Source organism: Ranitomeya imitator, chromosome 6 (assembly GCF_032444005.1).
Source record: "Ranitomeya imitator isolate aRanImi1 chromosome 6, aRanImi1.pri, whole genome shotgun sequence".
In the NCBI taxonomy this organism is placed as follows: Eukaryota; Metazoa; Chordata; class Amphibia; order Anura; family Dendrobatidae; genus Ranitomeya; species Ranitomeya imitator.
This window is the reverse complement of record NC_091287.1, coordinates 475911279-475926441: the sequence shown is the minus strand read 5'-3', so window position 1 is coordinate 475926441 and position 15163 is coordinate 475911279. Positions and strand designations below refer to the sequence as shown.

At 42.9% G+C, this 15163-nt stretch overlaps 1 protein-coding gene across 1 annotated transcript in view; it reads right to left on the bottom strand.

Moving 5' to 3' along the window:
- LRRCC1 (leucine rich repeat and coiled-coil centrosomal protein 1) overlaps nt 1-15163 on the bottom strand; it is a 109113-nt gene that overhangs the window by 56301 nt on the left and 37649 nt on the right. The window contains 2 exon segments of the mRNA XM_069731550.1: nt 5240-5379; nt 9763-9967. Of these exon segments, the coding sequence (XP_069587651.1) occupies nt 5240-5379; nt 9763-9967 (345 nt within the window).

Here is a 15163-nt window from a genome sequence, read left to right as displayed (position 1 = left end):
CCTGGTGACTTACTGACAGACTATGGTCAGGATGACATCCATTCTTCCACATGGACATCTGGGTCTAATTGGAAAGGCCATAATACACCTCAACAAATAGATGAGTATAGCGGTGACACATCTTTATGCATACTGTCTATGTGGTCAGAACGATTGTGTTCGAGTACCTTGAGGATTGTAAAAGAGGTGTATGTATGTTAAAATTACCTGCCTATCATGGATATCTATGTACTACCTGGTGGATCCATGTTTTTAGGAGTATCTGTCCTATCATGATGAATGACATGCTGCCTTTCCACTGGTATATAAATGTTGCACATTGATGTGGATCCAGTGTCTTTTGAAAGGCTACTTTGGTGGCATTGAGCACTCGTCTCTTGCTGAATATTGTGATAAAACGGGAGTAGTGTGACCAATACACATTTTGTCATCATACATATTCTGTCTATTCTTGCGCTTTATGCTGGTCAGGATAATCCAATTTGGACAAGATATATCTTTACACTCCGTTATACCCAGTTATCTGTAAGGGTATTTACTGTGGTGGTATATATTGCTATGCGACACCCACCATATATTGCTATATAAAGCTGTGATAGCAATCGATCTCTCTTTTTTTCTTTTTATTATTTTTTTGTATTTCATTTTTCCATTTTTTTGTGTTTTTTTTTTTCACGGGTATCGGAGGTGTATTTGGGACATTATCTTTTGTCTATCCTTATTATAGGGACCGTTAGGGACCCTAGGGTCAGCCGCCGAGGAGTGGGGGCGCCTACCGCAGAAAATTAGGGTGCCAACCTCCACTGGTAGGTAGTTGTCAGTATAGGATTGTACTTCAGGGCTCACCAGGTTTCTTGTATTACAGGCCTTTTTAGGGATTTAAAAGGGTGAGCCGTCGAGGAGTGGGGGCGCCAACCGCGGAAAATTAGGGTGCCAACCTCCACTGACAGGCAGGATTTATTGTAGTCCGTTATAGGGTTCTTTAGGTACACTTTGTACTTTTTTACTATATGTGATATATAAAGTCTTCTATTTTTAACTATTGTGATTAAAAGTTATTTTTTAGGGATCCTTGTTTTTTCTGGTTTGGTTTTCTATTGCTCTAGGGTTCCAAATTATTCAGTTGTTTGGTTTCCTTTTAAGAAAATGTCACACCCCTTTGACTGACAAGACTAGATTTATCTAGGGGGAGCAATAAGAATAGCATGTATCAGGAACATCGAGGCACAGGAAAAAATGCCAGAATCAAGGGAACGGAGGCAATTACACCATGTAAACAAAAATTACATGGAAGGTAAGTGACAGGGTCACTTTACAGGGAATCGGTCACCAGGTTTTTGTTCAAAAGAAGCTGTATAAATCTATATTCAGTTTGCTCCCCCTAGGGGTGTCTGAAATCAGGCAGAATTACAGAATTTATTAAAGGGAATCTGTCAGCAGGTTTTTGCTATGTAACCTCAGGACAGTGAGGTAGGGGTTAAAATGCTACATTCAACGATGTGCCACTTATCAGGCTGTGTGCTGTTTATGTACAATGAAGGTTTTATCGCTAGAACATTATCTTTGCTGGGGGGACTGGACGCCAACTTGTCTGACCACTCCCCTCCGGTGATAAGCAGTTCACTACCTATAGACCATGTACATATAGAACCTAAGAACTCTGTGTCACAAATGCTGCACACAGTAAATTGAGTGATGCATTGCTGGAATCAAGGTCTCTTTCCCCATATTATGCTGCTCTCAGATGAGGTAACAAAAACCTGGTGACAGATTCTCTTTAAGCCAAAAAAAAAGCAAAGCTTGCGCATCCCGAAAATAAATAAATAAAATATATATACACATTATTTGTCGTGTCTCCCCCTCCCTCAGCCCCGGAACCCATATCTTTTCCGGCACATGACATGTGCCCCTAAGAGCCGCGGGTGGTATAGCGATCCACCCAGGCCTGTTAACATGTTGAATGCAGACTTCTCAGTTTGGACTGACCATCCCCTTAAACATATGATTGCATTTTTTTTTTTTCAGAAGGTCACGATCACATTTTCAGAATTTGCTGTGGAATTACAGTGCGGACTTCAGACTGCAAATTTGCAGCAATCATAAATAGTATGATATAAGTGAATGGGGATTTAAAACCAAATGTATATGAGGCAGAAGACATTAGTATAAAAATAAAACCATACTGGGAGATCGTAAAATCTGCAGCAAGTCGATTGTTGTTGTCACATGCCCCGGTCCGTTTCATTTTCTTGTACTCAACATCAGGCTTTGCAAGTAGCCCGGCGTGCTCCCATGTGTTATATTTTCTGGGTCTATATAAGACATCCCAAGACACACACCTTTTAGATGTTGGGGCAGAGGTCCAGTCCACAGTCATCAGGACGTCTCCTGTCTGTCTGCGGTTTCCTGTCCATGAGTTACTGGTCTGCGATTTGAGGTAAGGACCTTGCCTTCTTGGGGATTCCAGTATCACAATTGGTCTGCAGTTTCCGGGACATCTTCCTGCCTCTCTGCGAGTTCCAAGGTATTCAGACTTTCTAGGAGTTTTGTCAGCCACCTTTTCCCTGGTCTTCTAGGATCTCTTCAACGTGCACGCCTGCGGTTTTCATGATGTCTTCCTGGCTGTTCATGGTTTTAGACTTTCTTGCTACTTCTCAGTTTTTTGTACTACCTGTATGTGATTTCTTGGATGTTCCCTGCCTGCCATCAGTTTCCAGCATCCCACCTACTTGCCTGTAGTCTCATGTACTTCTCCTGCCTGCCATCGGTTTCCAACAAACCGCCGGCTTAACTGCGGTCTTCTAGATGTCTCCTGCCGGTCAGTGGTTTCCAACATCCCGCCTGCTTGTCTGTGGCTTCCAGGACCTTATTAAAACTTTGTTTGCCTCTTTGTCCGCCTGTGACCCTGCTTTCTGTTTCTCACGTGCTACGCCTGCCTGATGCGCAGATGCCTGTGGCACGTGTGCCCACCTAGACCTTAGGGTTAGAGTATCCACCTCACTGTGTGAGCCAGCCCGCTCTGTGTAGCAAATGCTTTATAATGGATTCCACATTGGTCAATGCTTTGTACGGCAGTAGAATGAAATCTGCAGCCAAATTAGAGACACGGATTTTTTCCTCAGACATTGCATTTAAAAAAAATAAAAATGTGGATTTAAACGGTTTTACACTACTACAATTTTGATGGCCTGCCTTTAAGTTAGTCACAAGTATCATTGTGGGGTTGCACCTCCACCAATCTGATATCGATAGCCTACTCTTAGGACAGGCTGCTAATATTGTAGGGAAAACCCCTTTAAAAAGAGACCATCAACCCCCAAACACTAATCAAACTATCTGTACAAGTATATAGGGGGCTTAACCCCTGGAAAAATCATACTTGTAATATAGATTTTAGTGCTGCAGTTGCAAAAAAAACACAAAACATTATTTAGTATACAAATGAGGGGCTTCGGTGCACCCTTTGCATGGCCAAGCGCTTACTCCCCATTACCCTCTCATTTTGCATAGCGAGCGCCATTATTCAACAAATGACATGACTCAACAGGACGGCTCATGTCACAATAGTAACCACAGTTATGGGTGTCTGGTCCTTCAGCTACATAAAGTCACCATGCTGCTGACAGTCACAGGTACCTGTATATATGTGTGCTGCTAACAGTCACAGATACAGGTGCGTCTCACAAAATTAGAATATCATCAAAAAGCTATTTTATTTCAGTTCTTCAATAAAAAAAAAGTGAAACTCATATTATATAGTCATTACAAACACAGAGTGATTCTATTTCAAGTGTTTATTTCTGTTAATGTTGATGGCTTACAGACAATGAAAACCCCAAATTCATTATCTCAGTAAATTAGAATAATTAACAAAAAACACCTGCAAAGGCTTCCTAAGTGTTTAAAAAGGTCCCTTAGTCTGTTTCTGTAGGCTCCACAATCATGGGGAAGACTGATGACTTGACAGATATCCAGAAGGCAGTCATTGACACACTCCACAAGGAGGGTAAGCCACAAAAGATCATTGCTAAAGAAGCATATTAATGAAAAGTTAAGTGGAAGGAAAAAGTGTGGTAGAAAAAGGTGCACAAGTAACCGAGATAACCGCAGCCTTGAAAGAATTGTTAAGAAAAGGCCATTCAAAAATTTGGGGAGATTCACAAGGAGTGGACTGCTGCTGGAGTCATTGCTTCAAGAGCCAATACACACAGATGTATCCAGGACATGGGCTACAAGTGTCACATTCCTTATGTCAAGCCACTCATGACCAAAAGACAATGCCAGAAGAGTCTTACCTGGGCCAAGGAGAAAAAGAACTGGACGGTTGCTCAGCGTTCCAAGGTCTTGTTTTCAGATGAAAGTAATTTTTGCATTTCCTTTGGAAATCAAGGTCTCAGAGTCTGGAGGAAGAGTGGAGAGGCCACAATCCAAGCTGTGTGAGGTCTAGTGTGAAGTTTCCACAATCAGTGATGGTTTGGGGAGCCATGTCATCTGCTGGTGTAGATCCACTGTGTTTTATCAAGACCAAAGTCAGCGCAGCCATCTACCATGAAATATTAGAGCACTTCATGTTTCCCTCTGCCGACAAGCTTTTTGGGGATGGAAATTTCATTCTCCAGCAGGAATTGGCACCTGTCTACACTGACAAAAGTACCAGTACCTGGTATAAAAACAACAGTATCACTGTGCTTGATTGGCCAGCAAACCTTAACCCCATAGAGAATATATGGGGTATTGAGAGACATCAGACCCAACAATGCAGACGAGCTGAAGGCTGCTATCAAAGCAACCTGGGCTTCCATAACACTTCAGCACTGCCACAGGCTGATCGCCTCCACACCACACAGTAATTGATGGAAAAGGAACCCGACCAAGTACTGAGTGCATTTACTGAACATACATTTCAGTAGGCCAACATTTCGGATTTTAAAATCTGGTTTTCAAGCTGGTGTTATAAAGTATTCTAATTTACTGAGATAATGATTTTTGGATTTTCATTGGCTGTTAGACATAATCATCAACATTAACAGAAATAAACACTTGATATAGATCACTCTGTAACGACTACCGTATATATATATATATGAGTTTCACTTTTTATATTGAAGAGCTGAAATAAATTAACTTTTTGATGATATTCTAATTTTGTGAGACGCACCTGTACCTGTATACATGTATATATGTGTGCTGACAGTCACAGGTACCTGTATATATGTGTGCTGCTGGCCGTCACAGGTACCTGTGTGCTTGCTCCCTGGAAGTAAGCAATTCTTGGAGCTGCTGGACTTTTTCTTTGTGCTGACGTACAGATGAGCGAAGCAGCTCGTTTTCTCTCTGGAAGGCAGACACTTTACGTTCAGCTTCCTGCACGCGCTTCATCTGTAAGGAAGTGTATAAGTGTCATTTACATAATTAAAAAAAAACACAATACCATAGAAAGCATTCTCATTGTATGCTGTGATTACAAGAAGGTAAAGGAGACCAAGAATAAATTATTGCTTAGGCTACGTTCACATTTTGCGTTGTGCGCCGCTGCGTCGGCGACGCAACGCACAACGCAAATAAAAACGCACCAAAACGCATGCAAAAACGCTGCGTTTTGCGACGCATGCGTCATTTTTTGCCGAAATTTGGACGCAAGAAAAATGCAACTTGTTGCGTTTTCTGCGCCCGACGCTTGCGGCAAAAAAAAACGCATGCGTCGCACAACGCAGCGCAACGCATGTCCATGCGTCCCCCATGTTAAATATAGGGGCGCATGACGCATGCGTCGCCGCTGCGACGCCCGACGCAAACGCTAATGTGAACGTAGCCATAAAAGGGAAGTTAACATAAGAAAATGTGACCTAGTATTTAAATCAAGTTTGTGTGTAAAAATATTTTTTGGCAACGGTTTTCTTTTCATCTTCACAATCTGTATTAAAAGTATTAATAATCTTGCAATTTTCACATTGGTCACTTGGGCTTTTTTAGACTTATTTCTTATTTGAAGAAATTCACATGTAGCTTAATGGAGTTCTCAAAGAAATGTAATAAAATAAATAAAATACTTTTAAAAATTACTAAATACTTTTATTTTTTAGCAAAAATATAAGCTTTATATAGTTCCCGGTCAGGATTTTAAATATAGGAAAGATATATATCTTGCTACCGTGTTAGCCAGTAGATAGAAAAATATTTAGAATTGAGGGTCCTCAGTGGTTGATACCTTTTAATGGCTAACTGAAAAGATGGTAACAAATTGCAAGCTTTCGAGACTACACAGGTCTCTTCATCAGGCAAAGACTAAAACAAATTCTGAACAATCACATATTTATTCACAATACAGCCCAGAAATAATGCCATAGATAAGACAGATGACGTGAAGCAGAATCACCATTATGTGAGAGTGATAAACAGTTGTGTCCATATATAATGGAACAGTTCATAGATAAGGAAGCCTTAATGTTTTTGGTCCTCTGAATGGGTCTGGAGCCTTTGTTATGGATCATTTTCTCCAACCTCCTCCAAAGATTTTCAATTGGATTGAGATCCGGACTATTTTCAGGCCATGGCATTGACATTATGTGTCTTTTTTCAAGGAATCTTTTCACAGTTTTTGCTCTATGGCAGTGGGGTTTCTGATTTGCCTCTCTAGCAATCGTATGAGCAACTGTCACTGAAATTTTGCTTGGTCTTCCAGACCTTATCTTGACCTCCACTGTTCCTGGTAACTGTCATTTCTTAATTACATTTCGAACTGTGAAAAGGGCAACTTGAAAACGTGTTGCCATCTTCTTTTAGCCTTCTCCTGCTAATGTTTTTTGGCACAAGGTTAAAAAAAGGCTGGATTTTTATAATGCTGGGACATTTGCATCACCTTGCCTTTCCTAAAGAAGATTGTGAACAAGCCATAACCCTAATTAAAGTCTTAAAGTCTGAAACCTTGGTCAAAGTAATCTCAGCACACAAATCTCCAAGCATGCCCAAACTTGTGCATCGACCCATTTTCCTTCTTATAATTTTTAAAATGTAAAAAATGAAATTTTTTTTTTTGCCTACAATACAAAGGAAATGTGTCATCTTTAACTTTATTAATTACAATTTGCCAACCGGCAACTAAACTCTAAATAAAGATTATAATAAAACACAACGTTTATTGAACTGATAAGGACGATTAAAAAAAGCTAGCTTAGTGTGTATTAATCACCAGAATATTATGAATTCATCTGAATGTTACAAAGTATATATTCAATTAACTTTTTTATCTGGTGTCGCTGATCTTATTCATTTGATCTGTAGGAATGGTGCGGCCGCTACCTATATCCTTATTTAGATTTGTTTATACACTACTAACTTGCTGATAAAATTAACTCCTATGCCTCCCCTTATTACGCCTCCCCTTAGTTAATTTTATCAGCAAGTTAGTAGTGCATAAACAAATCTGAATAAGGATATAGGTAGCGGCCGCACCATTCCTACAGATCAAATGATTAATATTATCAGAGACACTAGATAAAAAATGGTAATTGACTAGATGCTTTATAACATTCAGATGAATTCATAATATTCTGGTGATTAATACACACTAACGTAGCATTTTTAAGCCCTTAATGACCAGAGGTTTTTCGGTTTTGCGTTTTCGTCTTTCGCTCCCCTCCTTCCCAGAGCCATAACTTTTTTATTTTTCCGTCAATATGGCCATGTGGGGTCTTATTTTTTGCGGAAGGAGTTGTACTTTTGAAAGACACCATTGGTTTTACCATGTCGTGTACTAGAAAAGAACAAAAAAAAAATTTGAAGTGTGGTGAAATTGCAAAAAAAGTGCAATCCCACACTTGTTTTTTGTTTGGCTTTTTTGCTAGGTTCACTAAATGCTAATACTGATCTGCCATTATGATTCTCCAGCTCATTGCGAGTTCATGGACACCAAACATGTCTAGGTTACACTTTATCTAAGTGGTAAAAAAAAATTCCAAACTTTGCTAAAAAAAAAATAATAATTGCGCAATTTTCCGTTACCCGTAGCGTCTCCATTTTTCGTGATCTGTGGGCTTATTTTTTGCGTGCAGAGCTGGCGTTTGTGATCTGAGGGCTTATTTTTTGCATGCAGAGCTGGCGTTTTTAATGATACCACTTTTGTGCAGATACGTTTCAGCAGCTTTCACATTCAATTCGGCTCCTCACCTCTGCCAAACAGGTGTATTTCACAGCCATTGTATCTTCTTTATCCCACAACCCCAAACAGTTATTCAACACTTAACTCCCTCCACTGCCCGATCCTACCTTCTCAGCTCTACAGAAGACTTTGCTGCACATTAGAAAAAATAAGGCTGACCAAACAGGGCAATTCTTTACTGCTCATCCAACACAACCCCTATGTATAAAAGATCACTTCCCCTGCCCTATAACCTTCCTCCCGACCATCACTGAAGAAGAGCTCACTCACCTTCTCTCGTCTTCAAATCGCAGCTCACCACTTGTGTGATTGACCCCATCCCATCTCACCTCCCCAACCTCACCACCACGCTTATACCGGCCTTAACCCATCTTTTCAACCTATCGCTAATCTCCAGTAACTTCGCTTCTAGTTTCAAATTTGCAACATTCGCACCTAAGCTAAAGAAGCCATTCTTCAACCTGACCTCTACATCCAGCTATTGCCAAACTCCTCGAACAGCATGTCCATGGTGAACTTTTCTCCCTTCTCTCATCCAACTCACTCTTTGACTACCTACAATCCAGATTCCGTCCCCATCATTCCACCGAAACTGCCCTGACAAAAATTACTAATGACTAACTTACAGCTAAAGCTAATAGACAATTCTCTGTACTCCTCTTTCTAGACCTGTCCTCTGCCTTCAGCACAGTCTACCACTCCCTCTGACTACAAATCATCTCTTACCTTGGTGCTAAAGGCTTTGTATTCTGGCTTTCTTCATACCTCTCCAGCTGCACATTTAGCGTCTCCAACGCTTACACTACCTCCTTGTCCTGTCCTCTATCTGTTGGGAGTCCCTCAAGGCTCTTTTCTGGCACCCGTACTCTTCTCAAGCTATACCTTTGGCCTGGGACAACTAATACAGTTGCATGCCTTACAGTATCACTTATATGCTGATGATGCTCAGATCTACTCTCTGGCCCAGACGTCACCTCCCTGCTGTTCAAAATCCCTGAGTGTTTATCAGCCATTTCCTCCTTCTCATTGGGCTTCCAAAAGCTCAATGCAGATAAAAGAGGACTCTTCATCTTTCCTCCATCTCACCTAACTCCCCTACCTCATCCATCACAATAAATAATATCATGCTTTCTCCTGTACTGCAAGTCCGATGCCTCGGAGTAACACTTGAGTCTGCCTTGTCCTTCAAACCGCATATCCAAGCTATTTCCACCTCCAACTCAAAAATATTTCCACAATCCGTCCTTTCCTCAACCATGAATTTAATAAAATGTTAACGCCATGCCCTCATCTCTCAGCTCCACTACTGCAATATCTTCCTCTGTGGCCTTCCCGCAAACTCTCGCACTTCTTCAGTCTGACCTTCATTCTGAAGCACAATTAATTCACCTCTCTCCACGCTCCAAAATCACCAGCGTATCCAGTTCAAACTATTGACATTGACCTAAAAAGCCATCCACAATCTGTCTCCTCCATATAACTCCGAACTAATCTACTGTTACCCGGGGGTGAAATAAAAAAAACAAACAATACATTAATTACCTCCTGGACCAGCACCTTTTTTCCACTCTCAAAGTTGCCCACCTATGCCAGGTATTGCTTACCTCCAGTGCTTCTTGCTGCATTCTTTGCGTCTCTAGTTTGGACATTCCATCTTCCATCTTTTTGAGGCCTCTTTGGTAGTCGTCTTCTCTAATAGCAAATTGTTTAATTTCATTTGCCAGCCTTTCATTTTCCTCTTTTAGTTGGTGAATGAGTGCTTGAAGTGTAGTTTTTGAATTTTTTTCCTTCAAAAGCAATTCTTTAATCCTTAAAAAAAAAGGACCATGAGAATAAAAAATTAACTTTACAACACTAGCAAAATCTTTAGGGAAAATGAAAAGTTTGATCGCATTGTCTAATAGTTGTAGAGTGTTCTTTTGAGAACAGCGTTCAGAAAAAAAGATGAAAAAAAAGGCGCTATATTTTCTTGGCTACATGAGACCATTTTATACCCTTGTTCGTCTTAAACTAAAAAATCCTTTGAACGCCAAAGACACCTTTCACCTGGTAAATTATTTTTAGCTATGTTACTGGTTACCTTTAGGGTATGTGCTCATGTTGAGTATTTGATTGTAGAAATTTCTGCAACGTTTCTGCATCTCTAAGAATTTGTTGGCAGCAAAAACGCAATGGAAAAAAAAAACGCACATTTTTAATGCTTTTTTTTTTTTACAGCAATGAATATTTTTTGGAGTTAAAGATATTTGAAGAAAGGAACCAAAAAAAGTTTTGTGGTGTTATTTCTTTGTTCAACCCCTTATTTTTCATGCTTATTAGCCCTGTACCAGGCTAAAAATACCAGCCCTCAGCTGCTCCAGAAATGTTAGAGGGGGTATTAAGAAATAGGGATTTTTGTGTACTCACCGTAAAATCCTTTTCTCCGAGCCATTCATTGGGGGACACAGACCGTGGGGTGTATGCTGCTGCCAATAGGAGGCTGACACTAAGTGATACAAAAAAAGTTAGCTCCTCCCCTGCAGTATACACCCTCCTGCTGGCTCTCAGCTAACCAGTTCGGTGCAAAAGCAGTAGGAGATCAATAACAATATATGAGCGTATAGCATGTCATATTATATATGAGAGTATAGCATGTCAGATTATAAAAAACAATCATAAGCTAATAACAGGGTGGGAGCTGTGTCCCCCAATGAATGGCTCGGAGAAAAGGATTTTACGGTGAGTACACAAAAATCCCTATTTCTCCTTCGCCTCATTGGGGGACACAGACCGTGGGACGTCCCAAAGCAGTCCCTGGGTGGGGACAACAACAGATCAGGCCCTGTGTAACCGCTACTTACAAGTGCGCCACCGCGGCCTCCAGAGTCCGCCTGCCCAGACTCACATCTGTGGAAGTGTGGGAATTATAGTGCTTCAAGAATGCATGCGGACTGGACGAATCCGCAAGCTTGCAGGCGTGCCTTGCTGACGCCTGGTGCCTAGAACCCTTGATAGACAGGGAGATAGGCTGACATCTAGCACGGAAGGACTCCTGGATGGTGAAAAGAATTCACCATGTTATCATGGTCGATGAAACGGCTAAACCCTTCCTGAAAATGTCAGGAAGCCTTCCTCTACCGTCAGGAAGCCCAAATAAAACGACCAACCTTCAGAAGGACGCCGTCCTCAAGACGTACCTACTCAGAGCACTCACTTCGTCCAGAATATGGGGGATCTTATTCCATTTTGTGGACTGGAGCCAAAAGAGATGAGGGAAGAACTATGCCCTCATAACAGTGGTAATACAGTACCACCTTGGTAACAAGGGATGGAGATGGCCTGAGGACAACCTTGCCTCGAAGGAAATAAGGGAAAAAAGTCTGAAAGAGCAGAGAAGCTAGCTCCGAAGACTCGTCAGAGTGAGAATATCGCAGAGGAGAACGGGACGACTTTACCTGATAGTAAAGTCTGCCCGGATGAAAAAGGAGCCTACTGTAAGGCTCCTAGGAATAATAAGGTCCCAATGATCTAACGGTATGCGATAGGGAAGAACTACGTGTGAAAACTCCCTGTGAGAAAGTCCCTACTTGCAGTTGTGCTGTGATAAGGCGAGAAGATACTAGCTCCGCAAACAAAAAACGGACGTGGTCAGTGCGGATCTCTGAGGATCACTGGGGCCCCTTTCTGCTTCCGAAAGGCTTTCGGAAGCAGTGGAAGGGGAGTTATGGAAACTGGTACCACGGCAGAACCAGAGCATGGAGAGCGATGGCTCTTGGATCTCGAGGCCGAACCACGAACTCGAGTACATTGGCCTTCAGTCTGGATGTCATCCCACCTACAACTGGAGAGCTCCAGTAAGGACAGATCTGATGGAAGACTTCGGTGTGAAGTTCCCACTGACTTGAGGCGGAACCCTGATGGCTGAATTTGTTTGCCGTTCAGTGTTCTACTTTTGGGATATATACTGCCGAGATCACTGAATAATAGACTTCGGCCCATCAGAGAAAGTGAGGTACCTCGGTCATGCCGCCTGACCGTGGGTACCTGCTAGATGACTGACGTAAGGCACCGCCGTGGCATTATCCAATTGAATTCGGATAGGGAGACCCGCCAGAAGGCAGTGGACCTGCTGTAAGACTACCGTTCGAATCTCCAGAACAATGATGGGGAGAAGAAGACTGGCATTGGAAGTTACTAATAACCATTGAACCAAGAGAAAGGCCCTGGATGAAGAAGGAGCTCAGAGACTATTGTCTGAAAGTCTGTTTGACTTGCTGAAAACGAGCGGAGCGAAGGAAACCGCTTCCATTGTCGTCACCATTTTTGCTCAGAACTCTCTTAGCAAATCGAATGAAATGAGGGGGTGAGTAATCAAGTCCTCAGAACTCTCCTTGCGCGAGCTCCCTGTTGAAGGGCCATGACCTTGTCTCGAGGAAGAATTACCATCCTTCTAGAAGTGTGCAGGATCATCCTCAAAAAGGATATCTGCTGGGCTGGAAATGAGGAGAACTTGTCTAAGTGTAGCAGCCAGCCCAGGAGAGAAGGTATCGCAAAAGATATAGACGACTCAGCGTAGTCCTGGAAGGGCGGCTAGACAGACCAAACAGGGCAGGACGAGCACGCCTCTAGAGTGCAAGAGAAACATGACATCCGCCATGACCCGAGCGAACACTCTAGGTGCGGAAGCAAGGCCGAAGGACAAGGTTGTGACTTGAAAATGCTGTTGACGAATGGAAAGGCGAAGGAATTTTTGCAGAGGGCAAGCAACCCGAATGTCGATGGATGCCGGAAACTGCACCTTTTTCTGTTGAAGTAATGGCTGAGCGGAGGGACTCCATCCAAAGAAGGAGGACCATGTCAAAGGTTGTTAGAAGTTTGAGGTCCAGGGTCGATCTTACTTTTCGCTCCCCTGTTTGGAGCCAAGATCCCTTAGATCTAGACTGTGCTAGACAATCCTTATACAATCCTTTGTCAGTCTCCCGCTCAAAAGATTTGATTGGCCAGGTATTGCTGGTGTGAATCAAGGTAGTTAAGGTCTCCAGCCAGGAGACCATTGCTCTAGCAATCCATGCGGCAGCTAGGGAGGATAGAGCGCTGGACCCGAAGCCGCAAGACGGAACGAACCAGATTTGCTATCTGACAGTCCGTGGTATTTTTAATTGATGACCCATCAGGTAGGGATACTGGTAGGTATACCACAGGAGATTCTACCTGGTTAAACTGCCCCATGGCAGAATGTGCGGCTGCATCCAGCAGGTCATAGTCTCTTGCCATCTCCTCTTTTCACGGTGCAGAGATAAAAATTAGGAACCCTCGATCCATCAACCTCTTAACAGGGAAGTGGAGAGGAATTGTCCGCCCTCTTGCATCATCCACTAAATAGTGGTGATGCAGAGGGGGGAGCTCGTACGCCAAAAAGGGTGCCTCTATATGTCCACAGAGTTCAGGTCTCCAGGTGGACAGGACAGGTTGTTTGGCGTTAGGCCTGGATGCAGAAGAGGAAACATGGAGACGACACTCCGTGTGCTCGTCTGTTGATGGTGTGGGGAGATCGGTGCCCTTTAAAGGACCCGTCGCCCTTAAAAAACAGGCCAGGCATGGCATCCCACGTAGAGGCTTCTGTCCAGTGAATCGCTTATCCGAATTGAATGGCAAATGCTCTCGAGGGAGTTTAGTCTCTGAAGCTCTGGCAAGCTCAGGCAATATCCAATCCATATTCAGAGCCTTGTTGTCATCAAATCATTGGTGAGGGAGCAGGAAACGAAAAACTTCCGTTTTCTAGATGCCTGTATGTTTCTAGACGCCTGCACGTTTCTAGAATACTTGCGGCTCCTGCTAGCCGACGGCTCCCATGTAGGATAGGGACCATGTATATTGGTCATGCGAGCACTCCAAACACAGAGGGTACACAGAGGGATTCAATCTCTTGGTCCGAGAACCATGGATTGGTCAGTGAAGAAGTCCACTGAGGGGAACTAGAGGATAAAGCTGGGGTCGGCGGCGGAGGGCTCCTCGGACTGATCAAGCGCCTTTAAGACCAGGGAATACTGGTCATGCACCTTTAAGACCAGGAAATCCTGGTCATGCGCCTTTAAGACCAGGGAATACTGGTCATGCGCCTTTAAGACCAGAGAATACTGGTCATGCGCCTTTAAGACCAGGGAATACTGGTCATTCACCTTTAAGACCAGAGAATACTGGTCATGCACCTTTAAGACCAGAGAATACTGGTCATGCACCTTTAAGACCAGGGAATACTGGTCATGCACCTTTACGACCAGAGAATACTGGTCATGCACCTTTAAGACCAGAGAATACTGGTCATGCACCTTTAAGACCAGAGAATACTGGTCATGCGCCTTTAAGACCAGAGAATACTGGTCATGCGCCTTTAAGACCAGGGAATACTGGTCATTCACCTTTAAGACCAGAGAATACTGGTCATGCACCTTTAATACCAGGGAATGCTGGTCATTCACCTTTAAGACCAGAGAATACTGGTCATGCGCCTGAGAATACTGGTCATGCGCCTTTAAGACCAGGGAATACTGGTCATTCACCTTTAATACCAGGGAATACTGGTCATTCACCTTTAAGACCAGAGAATACTGGTCATGCGCCTTTAAGACCAGAGAATACTGGTCATTCACCTTTAAGACCAGAGAATACTGGTCATTCACCTTTAAGACCAGAGAATACTGGTCATGCACCTTTAATACCAGGGAATACTGGTCATTCACCTATAAGACCAGAGAATACTGGTCATGCACCTTTAAGACCAGAGAATACTGGTCATGCACCTTTAAGACCAGAGAATACTGGTCATGCGCCTTTAAGACCAGAGAATACTGGTCATGCGCCTTTAAGACCAGGGAATACTGGTCATTCACCTTTAAGACCAGGGAATACTGGTCATTCACCTTTAAGACCAGAGAATACTGGTCATGCGCCTGAGAATACTGGTCATGCGCCTTTAAGACCAGGGAATACTGGTCATTCACCTTTAAGACCAGAGAATACTGGTCA